Source organism: Musa acuminata, chromosome BXJ2-2 (genome assembly GCF_036884655.1).
Source record: "Musa acuminata AAA Group cultivar baxijiao chromosome BXJ2-2, Cavendish_Baxijiao_AAA, whole genome shotgun sequence".
Classification (NCBI taxonomy): domain Eukaryota; kingdom Viridiplantae; phylum Streptophyta; class Magnoliopsida; order Zingiberales; family Musaceae; genus Musa; species Musa acuminata.
The window spans coordinates 25175596-25198679 of record NC_088339.1 but is presented as its reverse complement, the minus strand read 5'-3'; the positions used below and the strand labels follow the sequence as shown (position 1 = coordinate 25198679).

Here is a 23084-nt window from a genome sequence, read left to right as displayed (position 1 = left end):
GATGGTGTTGTTACAGCAGTAGTTGATGTTACTCGGTCATTTCATCAGTACAGTCAGCCCTTGTATTTAAGTAGCAAGAATAAAACGAAGGGGAGGAAGAAGAAGATCCAACCTCGAGCTGCAGAGCGCCCCCTTGCTTCATTCAAGAATCACATGTTGCCTCCATTGTAGCCGTCGCTGCTGCTGCACCTCCATGCTCGAGACCTGCACAAACTCCAAAGGTCATTGAACTTGTATCGAGGAGATATTGCAAGGGCAACATGATCTCTATACCCAATCTCTTTCATTTTCTCCATGGACTCTCTTCGAGACCTTGTGTTCTGTAAGCCTGTTGCACATAGAGATGGGTGAGCGCGAGACTCGCGACTTTATGAACCTTGACTCCTTCTCACATCTCCCGTTCATAAGGCCGGCCCGTGAGAGGGCCTCCACCACCGCTTCCGGAGTCCGCCTCTTTGGCGTCGAAGTCCCGCACGTGCCTGACAACGGTGAGAAGTCCTCCAAGGACCTCACCACCAACCCCGACAGCGCCACCGTCTGTAGCCCCGGCAGTGGGAGCGAGAGCCGGCGCCGGTTCGTGTGCCACTACTGCTGCCGCCACTTCCCCACATCACAAGCCCTCGGCGGACACCAAAACGCCCACAAGCGCGAGCGGCAGCACGCGAAGAGTGCTCAGCTCTATCCGGACATGGCAGCGGCGCTCCACCACCAACCATCCACTGTCGAGGGCCACAACGTGCATGGACTCAGTCACTACGATCGCCACCACCCCTGTTTTGGACTCGATTTCCCTACCATTCCTCACTACCCTTCATGGCGCGCTAGTACCAGCGTCGGAGCTCGTTTCCTTGGTTCGGCGACGCAGCCGATCAACACCAGCCCGTTTCCATGGAGAGTTCCTGCGGCGGTGCATGGTGGCACAAACATGGGTTTGGTTCATGCGGATCGAGTTATGCCATTGCCTCTCACAAGAGGAGATGAGTCGAGAGTCGGTGGAGCCGGAGGAGGTTTTGGTTGGAGCGGTAATGCTGCTATCTCTGCTTCTTCTTCTTCTTCTTCTTCTTCTTCTTCTTCTATTACTACTACTACGTCTTCGAGCAGTCGATTTTACTATGAAATGCAAAGTGTAACGGAGACTGTGAATTTGGATTTGCACCTGTGATCAAAGCATGCATGCATTGCTTGGATTGTTTCAAGAAATTATTTGTCCTTCATTCTTCCTAGCAATCTATCTATCTATTCCTGTTCGAGTAATAAAGCTCTGCTTCTTAGTTTCTTCAGTGCTTCTAAGAGGAATATTCTTCATAAGAAAATGTGTGTGATAAGAGATAAATGAGTGTGGATTTCTTAGCCCAAATGACCATGTTTCTCCACACCCATGTTCGTTTCTTTCGTTATAAGGATGGGCTTTTTGGTCTTTTCGAGGCTTCCTCCAGTGAAAGTTCCCACGGCCATACGTTTTTTTTTGTTCCTACAGATGGAGCCTTGTGATTGGAGGTGGAAATGGTCCCACATTTGAGTTGGCCAAAAATATAAGCTTCGCCTGAGAGATTCGAACTCTCGCGGGGAGACCCCATGTACTTAGCAGGCACACGCCTTAACCACTCGGCCAAAGCGACGAATTGAAAGGTTACTGCTATTTAACCTATATAAATAATATCCAACAACAAACAAAATCTATTGTTTCAGATACTTTCCATGTGTTTGGTGCTTATATCCACTGCCAGCACATGTGAGTTTGAGCTGCAGCTGCTGATTTGAAATGGACAATGTTGCTCGAGCATTGCAGCTGTCTCTTCTTGATCATTACTAGCTTCAAGGCTTTACATCATTGTTGCCTTTCCTGTGTCCTTACCTCTAGTCCCATCATTACAATTAGTTGTTGACACCTACATGGAAACACCAGCAAGCTCCATGTTCGGACAAAGCCTGCGCATGTAGTTCTTGAAGACACTAGAGGGAGAGAAGATTCACCGAGCTGGAAAGGAGTGTATGTGGACAAGAAGAAGAACAATGGGAGGATGATGAGGTTGCAGTAATGTGACATGCTGGTGCCAGATGACCATTGGTGATTGGAAAGGGGCCCTTGACTTTGTGCAAAGTTTCTTCTTCTGCTCTTGCAATCAGTGTCCTACTATATTATTGTCTACCTTGACATTGTGATCCAATGATTGTTCCTACTGGAAAGTTCTCACTCCGTTCACTTCCTTGTTGGATGGCACTTGCCAATGGCTAATCATGGCTGTTCTTCGCAATAATCTTCTACATGTTTCACATCTCTTTTTTTCTTCTTTAAGTGAGAACTAATCGATTGCTTTCTGTTTTTAACATGCATTGGCAAACAAGAACGCGGTCATCTGCTCATCCTTGGCTCGAAGTCTGACAGATTGATACTGCTGCAATTTGTGCTGTTACTACTCCACAGACTTCACATATATACATGTAGCAGTACACGAAAGGCTTAGGAAGCACGAAAACCTTTTGCTGAGAAATCGGTAGATAATTCCCCTTCTGCAAGAAATATACATGCATACATAGTGATTAACAAGATCTATTTTTTCTACTCATTTAACTCGGGAAAATTAAAGTTCTCAGCATCACAATTCCACCTTATTAGCTCACTCACAGCCATGCGCAAGTTGAGTCACATGATGCTACATGCATTTGGGTTATCGTCGCTGAAGAGCGACATGTACTGCTCTTCCGGTGCGTTGGGGTTGGGGACCGCCTGAGCCGCGTTTCGGACAAAACCAGAAGGGGCCTTCTTGTCGTAGGCTCCGGCGACGTAGGGATACGCGACCAGGTTGTAGGGGACGTAGGGCCAAAGCTCTGCTCTCTTTCCCGTGCTCTTGATCCTCTCCAAGACTTGCTTTGCCTCGATGTGGCCGGTGACCGTCACCCTGCTTTGCTTTCGGTTCACGTTCACGTTCGTCACACCTACCACCCAATTCGTTCCAAGTCAGCTATAGTCGTAAGGAGAGAAGACTAAGGTGCAGAACCCAATCTGAAGTGTTCATGGAGCCGTACTTCCTTTTCAATCGTGAAGGATCTGTTTCTTACAGATGGTAGTGAAAATTGTATTTAGTAGTTGTGACAGAAAGAATGGGTGATCCCAAATATTTGATTTGATGAAGGTGCTCAAACATGAACTAGATGGAGATGATCGATAATGCTCAAGCAAAATCTCCAACCGGTGATTGTATTATTCTAGTGTACGGTATTCATGCATCTTCGGTACTGATTTCTTGTTCCAGCTAAACTATTTGCAGATACGATACAAGAAGAAACAACATGATAGAGAGAGAATATTGCACGAAGATAGAGGAAAGGGAAATGAAATGAGGCGTGTCAAGTACCTCTTATTGAGCTAACAGCATGCTTCACTCTCCTTTCACAGCCATCGCAGTCCATTTTCACCTTCAGATCAACAGTCTGATCGAACCGAAAACAACACAAACAAGAACTGATGATAAGGACAAAGCGTAGTAAATTTAACGGTAGAGAGCAAGCAGAAGAGATTATTTCTCTTCTGATGCCCCTGAAGCAAAAGGGCTCGAACATGGTGATGTTCTTCACCTGTAGCGGTCTCCTTTTCCTTATTTGCAGTGTTCTCTTTGTCTCTGTAACACTGCACATATCCGAGAGGTGATCGAGTGCACCCATTGAGAAAGAGAGAGAGAGAGAGAGAGAGAGAGAGAGAGAGAGAGAGGTGCTTGTGGGAGATGGGCCGAGAGCAATGTATTTATAGGAAGAAAGCAAGGGTAATAGAACAACAGGCCAATACAAGTCCATAAAATTTGCCTCCACACCTGTTGTGATCATATGATCTTTCAATTAGATTACAAGAACTGGTAGTCAAAGATTTATAGCTCAGGACACGCGACCAAGTGAATGTTCTCCTGGTTAATCTATCCACCCTCGAAGAAGACCTTTTTAGTATGATGTGATATAGGACTCTGACAGACATAAACATCAATTTTGGTGGTAGATTTCTTTCATTATATGTTTCATTAACTACGAAGGGGAAGTCCACCGGGTAACAAAATGATGTTAAGTCGACATCCATGACTGCCCACTTAGCAGTGCAAGCATCAGATTAATGCTATATTACGTTAAGTTTATATCATCATTTAGGTGGAGATAAACTATAACTATGTTCTTCCTTTCGATTCTCTCTTTTCGCTTTCTCTGCATTAATTATGGAGAATTGGCTTGTGGTGGAGGTCATTTGCAGCTTTGCTTGAACAGTCCGGGTGTGGCTGTATCAAGTGAGAGAGTCGTCTGTCCCACAGCCATAAATAGGCTTGAGCTCATCCCATCGAAGGCCACACATTCTACATGTCCCTTGCGAGTTACAAGATTGATCTGCCCCTTGCATGACTTTTATGTTATTATTTCTGTGTTATTATTGCTGATGTTGACAGTGTGACCTTTTGGTTTGCTCCAAAAAATATTTAAAAAATTGAAAAAAGTTATTAATAAATCAGGAAGAGAAACTAAAATTATATCTCTTCACTTGGACTTGTTATGCAAACTTTGAGAACTCGCTTATGATACTAATATACTCTATATATGACTTTCTAATCAACCTTTTACATGCAAAATTCTCCAAAATACCCTCTAAATAAGTTCTTTAGAGTCAACTTTGGTTAGGAGCAACGATGGAAGTCACACATGAATTTTATCATTAAAAAAATAAAATTCGAAGAACAGTAATTAATCACTCGTATTGGTGAGAGACTCTGCATTCGATTATTCTTTTTCTTACTGTGTATACAGATAAATATATGCATACCTTGTACAATAATAATAACGGCGTCCACTACACGGTACGCAACTTTGCGAAGCACCTAATCGGGGCTTCAATTATGCAAGGGAACAGATGGCGTCGCTGGTGCTAATAATATCCAGGTTCTAATGATTTCTGCTCACCAGTTTGGTTGGACAAGGATGATGAGTAAAGACTCTCATTTCCAAGTATTCCAGCAAATCGCAAGAAAAGGACTCTCTCTAAACGTTAAATGAGAGGCATTATTACAATGAGTCCATTCCACCGCTCCAATAATTGCAATTCCAGATGCCAATTACAGCTTTGAGAGGCATAGGCTGCTGCAGCTTTTCCACAACCACAAAGCCAGCTTTGAGTAGAGCAATCACTCCCTACAAGAAGAAATGTAAGGCTGGCTGGATTGGTGGCCAGTGCAGGTTTCCCCGTGTGCAGTTCATAGTCCCTTAGACTTAATAAGTTCAGAAGAAATGGAAAGATCAACTGCACAATTAGCAAGCAATTGTTTTCTAGTCTCCAGCTGCCCCTGATCATTAAATTGCTGATATGGACGTTCTATTTCTTGGAGGCCAGAAGATGCACCACAAGAAGAAACTAGATCAGCACCAATAATTGTCCATGTGAACTCATGCACCACCACTTTTGAAAACGAATCCATTTGCCTTACAGCCAATGCACACAAATACTTAACTTGAATAGACATTTGAAAGTTCCATCTTAGTGCATGATCAAACAGACCTCTGCATTCTCGTATTGGGCCAAATGTATCCTCGAAGGACCATGATGTGTTCTCATCTCTAAAGAGCCACAAATCTGACCCAGGACTAACGAAGCATAAAGATCTAAGTCACCACTTCAAAATTGCAATTTGTTGAATGCAGGAAGCACCAGCTGCATCCTCAAAGGTACTAAATATGGATAGTAGTGAGTTCCTATCATGCTGCTGCCTCCTTAAATCTTCTCTGCCTTTCCGATGACTTCCTCTATTCCTCCAACCATGCAAAATGACTGCTCAGGCAGGTCATCATACTTCCCATCCAAAACACCCTGCCAAACATGGTATAAAAGCGTAAATCACATGAACCAACATATATGCGAACAGCAGTTACAGAGATAAGTCCAATAGGCTCAAGCAAAACAGGCAGTTGAACAAACTCAAAAGCTAAGGAGACATTGAGATTTAAAGAATGTAGTAATTTGCAAACATATTGCATCTTAGAAGAATGTAATATTTTATGGCACGATCTCAAAGATGCGCACTATCCCTTTTATTCACATGCCGTAGAATGGCCGATGACACCATAGTCGCCGAAACTGGGTCTCCAATATCTGTGTATCAAGTTACACACATTTAGTATTGCAGCAATGCACAAAAGCTTAGTGGAGCCTGCTGCAATGCATTGTCATGAAAAGTCTGTTGATGGACAGTTAGGCACATACATTTCTCAAGAAGGGGGAACACTAATGTTGCTAACCTATCAGGACAATCTCAAATTTAAGGAGCAACATGGATCTCCCAAATACAGGTGATAACTATTCTGATAACCAAAATTTTTACATGAAACAGTAGCCAAATTCCGAGAAATGGCTATAGACCTAACATCAAATCATATTTATAGGGCTAATGGTTTTCAATTCTCTTAATTTAAGAAGGGTTCTAATCTAATCCATATAGTTCTAGGAATAACATGAGTAATATTATAAAAAGTATGTCAAATAATCGAAGTAAATCTCATCTGTTGATGTAGTTGCTGTCATCCATTAAAGAAACATGGCTGATCATCTATGGTAGGCCCTATCTGCTTGTCATCCCCTCTCGACAAGGACCATCGACCTCAGACTCCATCGAAGTGGTAGCCGTCAGCCAGCCCATGTTTTAATAGGGATGGAATTCTAGAATCTCATCTTCATCTTTTCATCATTTTCTTTGTTTAGCCTGCCAGAGATCCTTCTTTGACCGGATCTTCAATCCCACCCGAACAGGAAGGTTGTCCTTCCTTATCTAGCTTGTACAGAATTCCTTTTAAAAGTCACTTCCTAACTTCAAAGCCACTGATATTCCGATCAAGAACAAGCTATAATCAAGCTTTGAGGCTGCATCCACCTCTTGGCCTCATGTTTGCCAAGCCCAATCTAAAGCAGGCTGCCATCCAAGAACAAGATAAGGTTGATCACCCCTCTTCAGGCTAGCTGGACAATGGCTAGATTGACTTACAATGGGTCTTTGGGTGTGCTCAGAAGGGTCCAGTCTGCTCTATAAAATGTGATAAGGCAACATACCATGTAGTCAAGTCAAACAAAACAAAAATATTTAAGAAAAATCATATTATTGGATCTGCTAGTAAGTTTTTTATCTTATCACCATCTTGACTCCAGTATGCAGAGTGCAAAATTTCACACATGTCTTTGTAGTTAATTTTATTTGTTGGTTAAATTGGCACAGAGTGATTGTTTTATAAAAAATTATGCATAGAACTAGCCCATATACTGGAAAATCGTTATTACATTTCTATCTCTTCCCTCTTTCAACATGCAACTTTCTGAAGCACTTGTGGATTGTATGCTTAAGAATAGAATTTCATAATGTACTAATCACCAGAACATGTATGTGCCAAAGATCTGATACCTCTGACACATGAGAAACACTTTACTAGACTAACACAAACAGAGCATCCAATTTGCTTAAAAGAAGAATAATAACTTGAAAACACAAGTCTTTGAAATAGGTTCCTGATTTTCTAACCTGAAAGCTGTTAACACTTTCTTTCAGTTCGTTGTATTTTCCAGGTGCACCTGTGAATACCTCAGCAACATGGAAAGGCTGGCTCAGGAACCGCTAGATCTTTCGAGCACAAGCAACTGTCAACTTATCATCTTCACTGAGTTCATCCATTCCCAGAATTGCAATGATATCTTGTAGGTTCTTATAGTTTTGGAGGACCTTCTGAACACCACGAGCAGTGTTATAGTGTTCTTCCCCCAACATGTGTGGAGAAAGCATTCTGGATCTGGAGTCAAGAGGGTCGACAGCAGGATAGATGCCGAGCTCAGAAATCTATGAGTGGAAAAACAAAGCCCATGAAATTAAACTAGGATGGTAAGACAATTAACACACTGACAGAAACAGCTTACAGAATAACAACTGCATATATAAACCTGTCGCGAGCGTCCAGATGGGCAAAGGTTGTTGCAGGAGCCGGATCTGTCAAGTCATCAGCAGGGACATAAATAGCTTGCACTGAAGTAATAGATCCTTTCTTTGTTGTTGTAATACGTTCTTGCAGCCCTCCAAGATCAGTAGCAAGGGTTGGTTGGTAGCCAACAGCAGAGGGTATACGACCAAGCAAGGCAGACACTTCAGAGTTTGCCTAGCTAATTCAAACTGTATGAGGATACCAAGTATAGAGTACAAAAGTGATACTAAGATAAAATATTCAAAATTCAAGATCTCTACAGACGTACTTGTGTGAAGTGAAAAATGTTGTCAATAAAGAGAAGCACATCCTGCCCCTCAGCATCTCGGAAGTGCTCAGCAACCGTCAACCCAGTCAAACCAACGCGTGCACAAGGGCTCGTTCATTTGCCCATATGCAAGAGCACACTTGCTTTCACCCTGACATACAAACCGAGTAAACAAACACCATCATTAGAAAAAAGCATTAAAACAGCATAATAATAAAAAACAATAAGAAGATGATTCCAAATAGACCTGCTTGTCTCCAAGCTTAATAACACCACTCTCAATCATTTCTCTGTACAAATCATTGCCCTCACGAGTACGTTCCCCAACACCGGCAAAGACAGAGAAACCACCTTTGCAACGAATTTGATGATTCAAGTTAATTACCGATCATCAATATCAAGAATAAATGATCAACTCTTTAGACCAACCATGAGCTTTTGCAACATTGTTGATCGGTTCCATGATTAGTACAGTTTTACCCACACCGGCACCACCAAACAAACCAATCTTTCCACCCCTTTGATAAGGTGCCAGAAGATCAACAACCTATTAAAATGTGAAAGTTATGATAGGCAGAGCACTTCAATACTAATCTGAAGAAAAAAAGAGAAAAATACAGGAGTTTAAACAAAACAACATTATAAACAATACCAAGAGGAAAAATGCATCTGACACAGGCAGGTGAAGTAAACCACACCTTGATTCCCGTGACAAGAATCTGTTGTTCTGTTGCCTGCTCAACAAAAGCAGGTGCCTCGCGATGAATGGGAAGAAAATGACTTGTCTCTTTGCCATGAAAAGAAAGCAACAAATAAATTAGATATAAGCATGCATAATATCATAAAATATGAAATTAATTTGAACCAAATGTAAAGAAATAATAAATAAAACTCTGAAATCTTACTGACGTCACCCTTCTCATCTAACGGTTCCCCAATAACATTCATAATGCGGCCAACGGTAACCCCATCGACTGGGACCTACACAAGTAGAGAAGCCACAAATTGTAAGTGAAATTGCATATTTATTACTGCTACCAAATAACCAGGTGCGAAAAATTAAGATAACATGCATCTGAACAAAGAAAAGAAGCCATAAAAAACATAAGTAAAATTACATATATCTCACTTTACCAAATAACCAGATATGAAAAAACATGATGATGAGGTTATCATCTATGTTCATATGAATTAAGAGTATTGCCAAAACAGAAGCAACTTGACCAAGTCCACCAATCAATATTTGTAATACTCAGTCACCACAAAAGACATTGGATGGTCAATATTCACAACATGGGGAACGACATTAATAAGTGTGAATGCTTTCTGAGGACACAGAATTAGTTACAGCGTAAGCTGAAAGAAAAAAGAGGAAAAAACTTGTCTTGTTGACTTTCTAGCTGTCACTGAAGTAAACAGATAAATATCAATATATACAAATAATGATTTACAAAATCAATCTAGAGCCATATCCAAATTTAAGCTCATATGCTACATTACTCTGCTAATGATCTGTTTGAAAAAGATAGCTTACCTTTTATTTACATTGCTACAGTCATCTTTGACATAAATAACAATTGCTTTGCACTCATCATCTCACCACTACCCGAGAAAAAATATATCGGCATTGTACAAGAATTGTTTTTGATGTCGATCGCAAAGAAAGGCCATTCCGATTGAAAAGAGGAGAGAAGAGGTTTCGAGGCTCACAGTGATGGGCGAACCAGTTTTCAGGACTCTCTGCCCGCGGACGAGACCTTGGGTTCCGTCCATGGCGATCGTCCGCACCATGTTCTCCCCCAGATGCTGCGCGACCTCGAGGACGAGCCGGATCTGGTTGTCGAGCACCTCCAGCGCTGTTAGGATCGGGGGCAGCCCCTCGTCAAATCGGACATCGACGACGGCGCCGATCACCTGGCATACCTTCCCAATCGCGCCGGCGCCGGTGAATTCGTCAGTGATCTTTCCACTGGGCCCCGAGGCCGGTTTGGGAGGAGGAGTCGGCGCAGGTGGCGAGGGTGTTGCGGCGGCGGTGGCGTAGCGGACGGCGCGGTGGAGCAGAGAGCCGACAGGGGAAGGGCGCGGGGCCCCCGGGGGGGAAGAAGGGAGACGGCCGAGGAAGGGTCGGCGGGAAGATGAAGAGCGGAGGAGAGCGGAGAGGAGGCGGCGGGAGGCCATGGCGGCCGGATCGGAGAGGAGAGAGATCAGATTCGGGTTTTCAGATTCTAAACTCGGCCGAAACAACCGGTGAGAGGGCGACACAACGCATCGCTTTCTTTAAATATTATTAGTAATTTATATATTGTCTAATATTTCCCTACCTGTTAGTTTTTAGCCATATAACAAGTCTTGTGGGCCCACAACCAATGCGCGAATGGCGTTTCTTTTTCCAATCACAAAGCAGGTAACAAAGTGAGTTTATCATCGTTTGGTGGCGGCCGAATAGAGCCGCTGTGTCCAGTATTTTTACTGCCCCACCTGGCACCGTTTAGATTTGAACCGAATGAGTGGGACCCATCTAAAAACTACTGTTGGCCCACTGCTGTCGTCCAAGCACATTGCAGGTTGGCCGCAGGGAGCGAAACGTATGATGTGCCCAGAGCTGAAGGTATCAGTATATGTTCTTATTTAATTATTTTAAGATAACATTAAGAGCTTAATTGGGTTGTTATACCTTACGGACCATCCTCACCCAGAGCCGGTCCATGTGTTGCATGGAGCGGCTTGAAGGCACCGATTTGACTTAGGGTTCACATGGACCGGCTTAGAGCAGCTGATTTGACCTTAGGGTTCACATGGACCAGTTTGGTGACATTACGCTTCAACTCAGGCTCTCCTCCTCCGGTCTCACCACTCCACGATCGCCGCCGAGATGTCGAAGAGCGCGAAATGGGCGCATCTCTCTCGAGTCCTCGAGTCTCACGTCCACAGCATCCAGGAGACCTTCCAGGTACGGCTATCTTGGTATTCTTCGCTTGTTAGTCATCGCCTTCATTCATCCGTGCCGCGATTGCGATGGCAGATGTTGGAGCACTCCGCCGGTTCGTCTCTGGACAAGGTGGATTGGTCGGAAGTTACCAAGTTGGGGGATGAGGTCTCCAAACAAGCAACTATGGGTGCGCGTGCTCTTTCTTTTTACGATTAATTTTGATCAAATGAGTATTTTGCATCTTCTTAAGCCATCATGTAGAATCAGAAGCCACCACATCTGACTAGAATTAGTGGAATAGTACTGATTTAAAGGCAACACAGCAGCGTCCGATGGTTATGAATGGGTTTGAGCTCCATGAAGGAGAATATATCTTATTCTTCTGCTACTACTCTAATCTGTTTAGGCATTAGAAACTTAAATTTGTGTTAGTTTTGTTTTCTGTCCATGCTGTGTTTCAAGAAACATGGGTCGATTTTACTTGGAATTCCTAGTAGCATCAAAGTTGGTACTCGATTAATTATATATCATCTGCTACAGCTTCCGGGAGCAATTTGATCAGGGTGCCTTTTCATTATCATAGTATCAGTCAAGTTTGATACAATACACTTGACCAAATTTTGCAGACTTCTTGCCCTTATAGCTAGAAATTGATCAGAATTGGCTAGAATCAATTAAACTAAATTGAAGGTTGATGAATTATAGACAACCTGACAACCTCAAATGAATAGAAAAGCTGCGGCGAGCAGTGGAGGTAAGGAGACGAATAGGGAAAATGACATAGGAAATAAAGACAAAGGAATTTATATCATTCTTTGAGCCCACTCTTCTTTTTTTTCTCCTTTCCATCTTCCTGATTTTTCATTTTTGAGGCTATAAAATTAGTTAAGAGTTTGCCAAAGTTGGTCAATCTGGTTTAGTTTGATGAATTTTAGCTTATTCTTACCAACTTTTGGCTATAATTTTGAGAAATAATCCATAATCAGATCAGAATTACACAATACTATTGTATATGTGGTGTATAATATCAGACTTGACTATGTTTTGGTGGCTACTTGCTTACTGAAATTGTTACCATTTGGTGATTTTTAACAAATATGGTTGAATGACTGATGATTGTATCGGTTACTAATTTTAATCATTTTCGAGCAATCTTAGCAATCAATTCATGGGCAATGCAGATTGACAAGTGTTGTACTTCTAATATTTCTTTTCTGGGGTGTAATTATTTAAATGGTGCAGAGGTCAGTAAGTCTAAATTTCTGAATATACTTGGAAAGACACTGTATTTCTTGTGGGAAGGATTTGGAGGTAAAAAATGTCTGTGGCTCAGCGCCAAGTCATCAGCTTATGTTATCTCCTTAATCAGTGCATGGTTAATTAGTATACTTAAAAATTTTGCTTTGATTCTGTTTTCATAAGCAGCTTCCATTAGTATTATTGAACATGTTTTGATTTGTAGAATGATGTTAATTTATGATATCAAAATGCGTGAAGCTATCCTCTCGGGATGGTATCTATTCAGTAGTTGAACTTGCTTTGTTAGATGTAGTCCTTGATTGTGCTTATGCTCTTATGCAGCTGGAATGCTTTGGAGTGGAGAAGCACCCGATGCCAAGGCATTAGAGGAGAACATGGGCGCATATTGTAACATAATTCATGGTTTTGTCTTACTTTGCCATGGAAGCACAGTTGGAGCGGGGCCCACCCTCCATGCAAGTATCTATGCTGCTGCCAAGCAAGTTGTCGATTGCAGCCTTGCACTATTAAGAGAAGCAGTGTCCTACGGTGCATATCATGCTTTACTTGTGAATCCATTTGCTGTTTTAGATTTGAAAGTTCTAAATATCGTGGCTATAGATTGACCTTTTCTTTTCTTCACCACCGTCAAGATATGATCCATTTCCATAATCTGATTAGCAAGTTACAATTAGACAAGTGCTAAACTTAAAAACACACAAAAAAAAAAGATTAATTTTGGATCTTAATGTTGACCGGTGAAATCAGTCTAGATACATGACTGATTTCAGTCATCATTTTATGGATTTTTAACCCTTGGAGAAAAGATTCACCGGTCTGGTTACATGACTGATTTCAGTGATAATTTTATGGATTTTTTACCCTTGGAGAAAAGAGCTCTAGTTTTTTTTCTTCTTTTTTCCCTCAAAAAACTATATTGTGTTCTTGTTACACTAACAAATCTAACATGTTTTATTAGCTTGAAACCAGAAGAATGTAATACATTTATGAACTTTTTGCAGGGTCCCATGATCACGAGAAGAGATTTTCCATCTCACAGCTAGCAGGAACAGTTTGGGAAGCGTGTGCTGCCCTCAAGAAAACCCCAACTACAAACTGCACTGCTGTTGGGCGAGCCATAACTCAGGTTGCAGTTTCAGTGAAGGATGTTCTTCGGGAAATGGGTGAACTCAAATGTGCTGCATCTAATGACTTGGGAGATGGAGTGTCCAATAAGGCTGCCGAGTCAACATCTGATGAAGAGGGTGACTTAACTGAAGCTGATATCGGTGATGACCTCTCGGCCGAGGAGATGGCAATTGCACAATTGATCATCAGTGTGGTTTCTGATACACTAGCTGTCATTAAAGAGCTTATTCGCTTTATCACAGGCTTGCTCAAGAGCTCCAGACTCAAAATTAGCAGCAAGGAATCCACCGATTCCTTGGAGAAACTTCTTACTTACTGTCGGGAAATGGGTCAAGAGGTGAACGAGCTGGGAGCTTGTGTCTATCCACCACAGGAGATTTCTCAGATGAAGTCGAGTGCCAACAAGATGCATCGCTTAGTTGATAAGATGCACGTTGAAGTTGAGAGTCTTGAAGGCTCACCTGACGGTGTCTACGTCACCTTGAAACAATTGGAGAGTTCTTTGGGAAACCTGCAGCATGGATTGGGTGGTGATCTAACAGCTGAAATGGGAAGGCTAGCCGTGTAATGTATACATTCTTGTTATTCACATTATATTAGCTCAAAGTAACGAGGCAATGACGTTTTAATTCCTCCTCTGGCTTATAATGTTTGGAATCTTGGCAATAGGTGTATCTTTGACATGTTTGTTGTGGAAGCCATTACTTACAGAGTTACAGCTACTATGGATTTGTCTTATGATGCAAGATATAGAACAAAGCTTTGTCCTAATCAAATGGAGATTGCTGGTTCTGCAATTTGAGCAGCATGCAGCAGAGGATTCCATAAAAGGAATGACAAAAACAAAGGGATGAGTTTTACCTATTTAATTTTTTTTCTAATTCTTGTAAATTTCGAGTGGAGCCTATCAGTGAGTAAACCTTTTGTATCGAGATGATTGCAATGCATGTTCGATTACATACTTCCAAGTTTGTTTCCAAGGAATTTATTCTTCGTTCAGGAAAAAAAAAACAAAAAGGTAATCACCAACAGGTAAATTAGAACTGAATGACAATGCCAACATGCCCCCAAGGAAGGAAATATGTCCGTATGGCAACCTTAATAGAGTTCTGTATGACAAACAACGAATATAACATTTCTTTAACCAAAAACAGCATACAGTTCTACACACAATAATTGCAAAACTTGTTCATAAATTTTCCACCAAAACAGGAAACAGGTGAGAACAAAAGCCACTCAAATAAATGCACAAGGGTCTTTACATTTCCTCAAGAGCCTTGTGTAGGGCACAGGAAATTGCCACATTGATGGTTCTTATCCACCTCAGACCATTATGTGATAGTACATATAGAAAGAGGAAACCAATCCAACTACTCACATGAAGTCATAATCATCCATATCATCATAGCCACCGGCAGCAAACTCGTCCTCTGCCCTATCTACATGAAGCTGCTTTTTCTTTGTGCCTGTCAAATTATATCAGTGAAACAAAATATTCCATCACTATTCTGTGTCAGGATGGCAGCAGATATATATCCTAAAACGAGGTCATTCTAAATACTTACCTTGTTTCCTCTTGCCCGCATTAGCTTCCTTTTCTGCCTTGAGTTTTTCATTTGCAATTGCTGTAACAGCAGAAGCTATTTCTTTCGCATCTGCTGCTTTTAAAGAAGTCATAGAGAGCCTCATAATGGCTTTAAGAAAGCCTATGTAATGAAAGCTTTTCTGAAGAATAAATAAGTAGGTCAATACCAAGAGAACGGGTACTAGTAAAAGATTCAAAAAATCTTCAGACAGATCTGCAAACCTCGTGAGGCTGGATTTTATGAGAGAGAAGCTCCGCATACTCTGAGAAATCATCCTCTGAATTGGGAATAAAGTTATCTAGGGATTTTTCATCACCTTTCCTGGCAAACAACTCAGCAGTTGATTTGTAGTCAGCTTCTTCAACAAGTCTGCCAAGAGTTGTTACGTGTTAGCCAATGAAAGCACCTGTGACCAAAATGGCTAAAATAAAGGTAACTAGTGTCTTGTCCTGATTATATTACTACACAAGGGAGACATTACCCAGAGTGAATCCCTTGAAAACATAAACAAGAAACACAACAATTGTTTAACCTTTGTTGTCGAAGTTTCTCAGCAAGAGGATCTGCTAGAACTTCACTAGCAATTTCGCTTGTCTTTGCTTCAGGTACTTTTTCTTTCTTTCCAGTGCCTTTGCGACCTGGCTTTGGTGCAGCAGTTTCTACCACATGTTCTGGTTTAGGTGCCTGCATCAACAAAATCACAATTTACATCTCACTATATATATGTATGTACATATATACAGATGAAAATTAGCACCCTCCTCTGTTGTCCCACGGAATACCAACATACATCTTTCAACTGTCTTAGAATAACAGATTCACAAAACTCTTTTATCCAAACGAGAACAACAAAGAGGTTTGCAGTGAAGGAATTAATCAAAGCAACTATTGGACATATACAATAATGGAGCTGCATTTTCGCAGGAACGCCTAAAAGCATCCCAGTGAGAGTGCAGTTAGAGGCTGAGGATACACCAGTGTCACTGCATCCAAGACAATGTAAACATGGATCCAACAAAAGAACTATTGCACTTTTGAGATAGTTGAAAGGCACTACCATGTGATGATGTTACAGAAGATGTTTGTCCATACTGATAATAGTAAGGCACCATAGACTTGTGTCCCTAAGCTATTTCTTGAAAAACCTAACTGTTCAATGAAGAAGCTAAATCCTCAATGCTAACAATCCCCAAACAACTCCCATCTCTAGTTTCTTATCATATTCAATGAAGATGGTTTAATATCTATTTAAAATGCAAATGCAGATAAAAGAACATAATATGTAGATAATGTGAGCATTCTACCATAAATCTGTAGAAATAGTGAAATACATATATTAATCCAGACCATAGAGCTACAGACTACTGTTTTCTTTTTGTTCAATGAATTAACTATTGGATTCAAGTCAATTTGGCTTCTTTAAGAATACCATAACTTTCTTATATGTATAGAAAAACCATCCAACGAACATCCAGCAGATATAGGTGGATAATTCTATAACACATCCATTTATAATTTAGTTGCTTGCTGAACCTAAATTATTAACTTGTACAAATACATAATGTCCAGTTCCATATTTCATTTCAGTAAGACAAGACATCACTATGTACTATGAATTTCCTCAGACCTGCTAGTCAATATTTCCTCAGTACCATGCAATGTCCCATGCCAGAAACTGACCTACATACAGAAGGGTGAGCACACCTATACATATATTCAAGGATATTTACTTTCCTTTTCATTACAAGTGGACCAAAACCTTTAGTTTACCTGCAAAGCACATTTTACTGGAAAGCTACAATTAAACAACAACTAGATTAATTAATTCACATCAGCATCATCCATAGCCAAATTATAAGTTCCAGGATAGCGATAGGACCATCCACATATTCCAGGAAGGGGAAAAAAAATCTCATAAGTACATCTATGAAATCACCAGCATGCATATCATGCCACTGGACATATCAGGACAACTTTACCTGCACAGGAACTTCCTCATCTTCCCAGGATTCTTTGATATCTTCATCTTCCACATCCTCATCATCCCACTGGCTCTTTGGCTGATTAGTTATTAAACTTGGCCGCGCTGGTTCAAAGTCGTCTTCTTCTGAGAAAGAAGAATGAAGAAAGAAATGAACATGGCTATACTAGCAAAACACATCACAGGAGGGACCACAAACAGAAGAAGGATGCAAGATACTTCACTCTGCAAGGAAATACACTGTCATATACTAGACTACGCCATTCTATACAGATGTATCACACAAATAGACACATAAAAGACCTATTTCCCCCATAAAACCTATGTATGTCTTACAGAAAAATGTTAACAAGTAATGAATCTCAATAGAAAATGGAATTCAAGTATTTGAGAGATAAGATTATGATGTTGTCAAAAAAATCTGAAGAGCAGTGCTTCAGATTCTGGCAAAATAAGCCCAAAACGAGAAATTCTAATGGTCCTAATGTCTGATGAGAGGCAATGATCAAGGTAGGAATTCTGACATTCATGATAGCTGTAAGATTAACAGTTAAAATCATTTGGTTTCTATCTCAGGCATCTTATTGTCAAAATCATAAGTGCTGAATCACATCCAAGATATGAGTGCATACAACTTGTGCCCACAAGTATCAATGGCGACAGTCATGGTATTAATCTTAATTACTCCTAAAGTAAAAAATAAAACATGTTTGCCACTGCAAACAACTATGAATAACAAAATTACGACTAATTTTTTAAGATTTAACTATATTAGTCTTTTTTTTCTAAATTAAAAAGCGATCATCCCAAAATCTATAGTTCAATGACAACTAACCCCAATCGGCCATGAGCTCCCTCTTTCAAACTCAATCCTCTATTGCTTCAACCAACCAATGCAATGATCTAATCGAAATTTCTGCAACAAAAGCACAAGTACACTATCCGAATAAGAACAAATCATCCGCCAAACCATTAACGAACATAGCACAACCGTCCTCCCCCATTATCCGAAGATGAGGAGCAAAACAAAAAGATGCCGAAACCTCTAGAGGAACAAAAGATTCGCCCCAATCGACTGTCGCTCGAAGCAGCCAAGATTGGCCCTCGGGAGGGTTTGGTGGTGGACAGAGAGGAGGAAGCCGGTGCCCAATCGTCCGTACGTGGAGTACGGAGAGGGCGAGGCGCAGCCGAGCAAAGGGGGCAAATCGCGACGGCAATAGATGCGTGGAGGCGGAGGCGGAGGGCGGAGGTGAGGAAACCGATGGGAAGCGAAACCGATTGAGGTTGAGGCAGTGCGGGGTTCAGACCGACCGCCACCCGTTTGTCACGTGATTCCCACGTTGATTAGCGCAGACCATCGGGACGAGTCGTGAGTCGGTCAAAATTTCTTGACCCAGAGTCGACCTGGTTGGGTCGAAACGAGTCACGTCGGATCGGAATGGCGAATTAAAGTATGCTTTCTTTGTTCTCGTGACTCGGATCGGATTTATGAACCTAGTTGTCACGTCACATGAGTCGGGTCCGAGCTGTGTCGAGTTCACCCGGCGAGTACAACTCAAGATTCGAATCCTTGATGTGGACTTCGACGTATGTTTCGACGTAGAGAAATGAGAAGAAAAGAAGATAAAATAAGGTATAAATTCCCTCGCACAAAAGAAGGAAATATTTTGCAAGCAAATTTGGAGAGAATAAAAAATAAAGGGAATCAATTTCTCTCCAAAAGTGAATAGATTGGAGAAAAAATGATTTTTAAGCGATCATTTTCCTTAAGAGAAATTAAAGAAGTAATATATATATATATATATATATTATATGTAGTGGTTTAGATAAGAGGCATAAAATATTCCTTCTATATATCAGTTAAAGGAAAAGGAATCAATTAAATGGTCTGAGAGTTTCTTGCAAGAATTCCATAGTAAAAGCTTCTAAGTTGCTATTACAAAAAACAGTTTCAGATACTCGAATATCAGATTTAGACACCAATAATTCTTCCAAAGCTTAGATGATCAGTAACACACTGCAGTGACAATCACTGAGCAAGATGACACATCAGAGGATAACTGGACAATGAGAGCCCCAAACAATTCTGAGTCTTTATTAAAAAAGAAGAATCAAGCAACATAATTTCAGTCTTCTGATGGAAAAGAAAAAAATGCCATAGAATTTTAACTTTCGCCTCTAAAATTCTGGATCAATGGCGTTATTTTGTCGACGACTCTGAAGATATGGACCTTCATAAGAGATCTCTTAATTAGTTCAAAGACGCAGACATCATGCTTCTCCAGATTCTGAGTGAAAGAAAAGGCTCCCCAACCACCACTTAGGCCGCCGCAGTTGCCACAGCACACATAGGTCACCTTCCACGGCTTCCCATTTTCATCCCATAGAGTAATCCTTTGAGAGATCTTGGGAAGGTGCAATCTTGCAAAAGATGAAGGAACATTCTGCATACCACTTAACAGAGTTTAGACTTGAAAGGATTGAGCAGAACCACATAGAAAGAAAACACACATATACATATAAATCATTTTATGAATATCCAAAATCTAAAACCAAGAACAGAGACAAGTGAAACAGACAAAGATCCTCAACTTGCTAGTGTGTATAGACTAGTATAAACAGGAACTATGTATTTGCAATGTCATGTCTAAATATACTATAGAACTTAGCATTGAAGAACCTCAGACAGACAGGTGACACTGATATGCACAAGGCCTCTTCCGTCTCTGCAATATGATCAATCCATCCAATCAAACAATATATATGTATATATATATATTGTGGTTTTAGAATTAGTTATACAGGAAGTAACATCCAAAAATATGAAAGAGGGAGAAAATTTATGAATGAAAAAGGCAGGCAATGGCTTTCTCGAATTAGTAAAAACAAATTCTTCCAAACATGTGAATTAGTAAAAACAAATTCTCGAATTAGTAAAATTGGAATGTGAAATAGATTAGTATGTGCTTACCAAAAAAAAGCCTGTGTAAACATGAGAGTCATACATAACTACATGAAAAAATGGATTCTTTGATTTGAATGATTTTGCCTTTCGAAGAGCATTATATACTTCCTCTTTTGTGACTGGCCGCCGTTGCGATAACAGAGCTGGCATTTTTTGCACCTTTGCCACAACTACAAGAAATAGAGATGCTAAGGCCCAACAATATGCTTTACTTATAGCGATAAAACAAGCATAAAGCAACTACAAAGATTTGTACTTTTTAAGAAGAAAATATTACATTCACTTTCTATGAAAAAAGCATGTACCTTCCCCACGTCGACAAACTTCACTCGATTTCAGCAGTCGCAAGCACTTCAAAAGCTCATTTGATTGCTTTGATGGACTGAAACCCGCATGTTTTTTGCTTAATGATTGTGTTCTAGAAGATTGAGAATAAGTACTAGTTTTAGCAACTGCCAACAAAAGATTTAGCTTTCATTAATACCTTGAGTATCAAAGATGAACAGACGGCATAAACAATCACACCTTTTGTAGACAGAACTAGCTGAACAAAATGTATAAATTCGCAATTGGAACTATGTTTTTGTGTGACCACTCTGTGGGTTTGATTTAGCCTTATTCATGATTAAACTGTAGCAGATTGAAGACTTCTGCAAAGATATAAGACTCTGGAACTTTTCATCTATGGTACTAGAGGGTAAAGTTACCTCGTTGATTTATTTCTCTTAGAGAACAGATAATTAAGATTCACCAGATCAGTTGTCAATAGTATGAGCTGAAAATATCAAGTTAATCATACAACATATTAATTATAAAAAAGGAACTAAAATATGATATTGTTGGAAGTGGATAGAGAAATGCATAAACTGAGTGCACCAAAGAGAACAAAAGTACAACCTGCTTTAACATGTGGGCCTGTTTTCGATTGTTTGGACTTCAAACTATCAGGATATATGCATGCCTCCTTCAAGGGAGATCCCTGGAAAGCGAGACAGTCAACGCTTCTCATCTTCTTTTTTTCAACAACTGGGACATCACTTGGGTGTAAAACCAGAGGTTTGGAGTCCTGGACTTCCTCCCAGTCGTTGTTCACATCAATGACGGTATCAATGTCCTGCAGGTGAGGCCTATCAATGACAGCTTCCTCCTTGCCATGCATGAACTGACGGACAGTGGCAACATTACCACAGCTAGGCATTGCAAGGAAAGCCACCTCCTTTTCGCATGCAGTGGCATCAAACACCAAAACTGAGAAGAAAGAGCAGCCCTCAAGCCTGAACACCAAGAAGTCTCCAATCTCCATGGCATGGTCCACAACAAACTCCTTCCATCCACTCTCAAATCGAAGCCCATTTGAGCTATCGACCAGCTCCACATCCCATATCTTGCCACTTGGACCTCTCAAAGAAACCATCCCCAAAGATTCATTCTCCAAGTGTACACGGAAAGCCGGTGGAATTTTCTACAGCAAACAAAACAATTTACTATAATTCAGAACTAGACAACCACAACAGCTATTACAAGAAGCCATAATATCCCAATTATTTGATTGACTGTATGAATCTTTCCCATCATTGAGCACCCTGCATAACAATGTCTTTAGTTAAATCAAGAGCTTTCAAAACTATTTTGTTTGTTACTAAAATCCTATTAGATTTTCCTCTACCTCTCTCTGCACCACCAATATCTGTAGGTCTCCCTTGAACATGTTCATGTCATCTTATATATTCTCCCTCGTTTTTTCTTCAATCAAATTGAAAACTAGTACATTTTTATATATTCAAAGTACTAATTAGGACAGACATATTCATTACCACAAAAGTAAATATTCACACTTCATGCTCAATTAATTAGCTACTTCACCGGGAAAAAGTTATTCATTGATACAAGAAATTGCTGGTAGATTGTCTGCAAGGAACTAAACAACCACTGCTGCCTAGTCCACTCGCTGCCCTCGGAAAGAAAACCAGTCGATTCCTTATAAGATTAATGCTTGGAAGGAGGACAGAACCAAAAAACAGTACCAGGTGTCGACAACCCTAAGGAAACACCATCATCGTGCTTTGTTAGCTACTCCGACACCAAAGATTTGATCTTTGACGCGAGAGCCGGAGGAGGGGAAGGGAATACCAGGTATTCGGAGCAGAGCTCGGGGAAGAAGACCTTGACGAAGTGGGGGCTCGACCTCGCCATTGGAGTGTACTTCATCACTTCGTTCAACCCTGCTTGACTCCTTGAATCCATGGAGACTTACCTCCTCCTCTTCCTTTTTTATTCCGAAGAATCTAAATGACCTCCAGATCTCCATCCATCGAATGACGCGTGGCACAAACTCGTCAAAGACAATTAGGTGTCGTTGGAGCACTAGTTGCATAATCGTCTCTTGATTGAATCTATACAGCTGATCCTTTTGAAGATCGCTGTAGACCTGGTGGATTTCTAATCGTTGATCACGTGATGGACGGCTGATTTAAATTGTAACTTCATATAGCGGGATGCCCACAATTCGATTTCGATGCCGCGAATTCACGTGAATGACGTCATTCACAACGGTGAGAGAATATATGGAAGGTCAAATTTCGGAAAAAAAAAAAACATCCCAACTTTGTTTTTTTTCAGATTATTTCAAACTTTAAATTTTTTTCATAAAATATATTTTGACTATATAAAAAAATTATTTTATCTGACCTTATCCTACATCGTTGTGCTCGTGACCCTCGCACAAGGAAGGAGGGATTGTCGAACCCATCGTCAACCTTGCCTCTCTGTATAACTCCTATCGTTGCGGATCCTACGAGTTACATCCCTTTTTTTCTCGTTCAAGATTGGATAATAATAAAAGTACCTCTCTTTTACGATTAATAATAAAATAGTATCGATCATTCATTTTTCTTTCTCGTTTATTCATAATTAATGATATAAAAGAGGTCAACGATAATATAATAGTGATGGACTAGAATGATTATTGAGGTCCAATAAGGACGATT

The 23084-nt window shown here is 40.6% G+C and overlaps 5 protein-coding genes, 1 non-coding gene and 1 pseudogene across 9 annotated transcripts; 2 read left to right on the top strand and 5 right to left on the bottom strand.

The window, feature by feature from the left end:
• Positions 1–113: 113 nt before the first annotated feature.
• LOC103976386 (zinc finger protein 8-like) lies at positions 114–1162 on the top strand. Its single transcript, XM_009391580.3, has one exon. The coding sequence runs from the start codon at positions 344–346 to the stop codon at positions 1160–1162; it is 819 nt and encodes a 272-aa protein (XP_009389855.2). The 5' UTR covers positions 114–343.
• Positions 1163–1537: 375 nt separating this feature from the next.
• Positions 1538–1619, bottom strand: TRNAS-GCU (transfer RNA serine (anticodon GCU)). Its single transcript has one exon. It is a non-coding gene; the product is annotated as a tRNA-Ser (tRNA).
• Positions 1620–2367: 748 nt separating this feature from the next.
• On the bottom strand, positions 2368–3738 carry LOC135605556 (heavy metal-associated isoprenylated plant protein 20-like). 2 transcript variants are annotated; one of them, XM_065095781.1, is made up of 4 exons: positions 3577–3738; positions 3357–3432; positions 2610–2937; positions 2368–2511 (listed from the first exon to the last, which is right to left on the bottom strand). In XM_065095781.1, exons 1-3 carry the CDS (start codon positions 3661–3663, stop codon positions 2645–2647), a joined length of 456 nt encoding a protein of 151 aa, XP_064951853.1. In that variant the 5' UTR covers positions 3664–3738; the 3' UTR covers positions 2368–2511; positions 2610–2644. The 2 variants fall into 2 exon arrangements, with proteins under 2 accessions (XP_064951853.1, XP_064951852.1); XM_065095780.1 differs by lacking the exon at positions 2368–2511 and having other exon boundaries at positions 2536–2937.
• Positions 3739–4726: 988 nt separating this feature from the next.
• On the bottom strand, positions 4727–10528 carry LOC135605555 (ATP synthase subunit beta, mitochondrial-like; annotated as a pseudogene).
• Positions 10529–10999: 471 nt separating this feature from the next.
• On the top strand, positions 11000–14197 carry LOC103976072 (uncharacterized). The gene is made up of 4 exons (XM_009391256.3): positions 11000–11198; positions 11271–11364; positions 12759–12965; positions 13439–14197. The coding sequence occupies exons 1-4, from the start codon at positions 11121–11123 to the stop codon at positions 14131–14133; spliced, it is 1074 nt and encodes a 357-aa protein (XP_009389531.2). The 5' UTR covers positions 11000–11120; the 3' UTR covers positions 14134–14197.
• Positions 14198–14667: 470 nt separating this feature from the next.
• Positions 14668–18445, bottom strand: LOC135605554 (uncharacterized). Its single transcript, XM_065095778.1, has 7 exons — positions 18176–18445; positions 17968–18048; positions 17131–17258; positions 15684–15835; positions 15373–15520; positions 15131–15290; positions 14668–15031 (listed from the first exon to the last, which is right to left on the bottom strand). The coding sequence occupies exons 2-7, from the start codon at positions 17978–17980 to the stop codon at positions 14940–14942; spliced, it is 693 nt and encodes a 230-aa protein (XP_064951850.1). The 5' UTR covers positions 17981–18048; positions 18176–18445; the 3' UTR covers positions 14668–14939.
• A 755-nt stretch (positions 18446–19200) lies between these two features.
• LOC135582324 (B3 domain-containing protein Os11g0197600-like) lies at positions 19201–22337 on the bottom strand. 3 transcript variants are annotated; one of them, XM_065094634.1, is made up of 6 exons: positions 22228–22337; positions 21283–21559; positions 20995–21211; positions 20403–20549; positions 20104–20267; positions 19201–19576 (listed from the first exon to the last, which is right to left on the bottom strand). In XM_065094634.1, the coding sequence occupies exons 2-6, from the start codon at positions 21472–21474 to the stop codon at positions 19298–19300; spliced, it is 999 nt and encodes a 332-aa protein (XP_064950706.1). In that variant the 5' UTR covers positions 21475–21559; positions 22228–22337; the 3' UTR covers positions 19201–19297. The 3 variants fall into 3 exon arrangements, with proteins under 3 accessions (XP_064950706.1, XP_064950705.1, XP_009389535.2); XM_065094633.1 differs by having other exon boundaries at positions 20995–21559; positions 22228–22331; XM_009391260.3 differs by having other exon boundaries at positions 20995–21559; positions 22122–22322.
• Positions 22338–23084: the final 747 nt, after the last annotated feature.

What these genes read in the sequence shown, in the direction of transcription:
- LOC135605556 (XM_065095781.1), bottom strand. Translation starts at nt 3,663, where the DNA reads ATGGGTGCACTCGATCACCTCTCGGATATGTGCAGTGTTACAGAGACA. An exon ending in GGAAAAGGAGACCGCTACAG is followed by an intron (nt 3,433 to 3,576) that starts GTGAAGAACATC and finishes CGGTTCGATCAG; the next exon opens with ACTGTTGATCTGAAGGTGAA. An exon ending in TGCTGTTAGCTCAATAAGAG is followed by an intron (nt 2,938 to 3,356) that starts GTACTTGACACG and finishes ATTGGGTGGTAG; the next exon opens with GTGTGACGAACGTGAACGTG.
- LOC135605554 (XM_065095778.1), bottom strand. An exon ending in ATGAGGAAGTTCCTGTGCAG is followed by an intron (nt 15,836 to 17,130) that starts GTAAAGTTGTCC and finishes TTGTTGATGCAG; the next exon opens with GCACCTAAACCAGAACATGT. An exon ending in ATAAAATCCAGCCTCACGAG is followed by an intron (nt 15,291 to 15,372) that starts GTTTGCAGATCT and finishes TTTATTCTTCAG; the next exon opens with AAAAGCTTTCATTACATAGG.
- LOC103976386 (XM_009391580.3), top strand. Translation starts at nt 344, where the DNA reads ATGGGTGAGCGCGAGACTCGCGACTTTATGAACCTTGACTCCTTCTCA.
- LOC103976072 (XM_009391256.3), top strand. Translation starts at nt 11,121, where the DNA reads ATGTCGAAGAGCGCGAAATGGGCGCATCTCTCTCGAGTCCTCGAGTCT. An exon ending in GCATCCAGGAGACCTTCCAG is followed by an intron (nt 11,199 to 11,270) that starts GTACGGCTATCT and finishes TTGCGATGGCAG; the next exon opens with ATGTTGGAGCACTCCGCCGG. An exon ending in AAGAGAAGCAGTGTCCTACG is followed by an intron (nt 12,966 to 13,438) that starts GTGCATATCATG and finishes AACTTTTTGCAG; the next exon opens with GGTCCCATGATCACGAGAAG.
- LOC135582324 (XM_065094633.1), bottom strand. Translation starts at nt 22,305, where the DNA reads ATGAAGTACACTCCAATGGCGAGGTCGAGCCCCCACTTCGTCAAGGTC. An exon ending in AGCTCTGCTCCGAATACCTG is followed by an intron (nt 21,560 to 22,227) that starts GTATTCCCTTCC and finishes TGTTTGCTGTAG; the next exon opens with AAAATTCCACCGGCTTTCCG. An exon ending in AGGCCCACATGTTAAAGCAG is followed by an intron (nt 20,550 to 20,994) that starts GTTGTACTTTTG and finishes TTTTGTTGGCAG; the next exon opens with TTGCTAAAACTAGTACTTAT.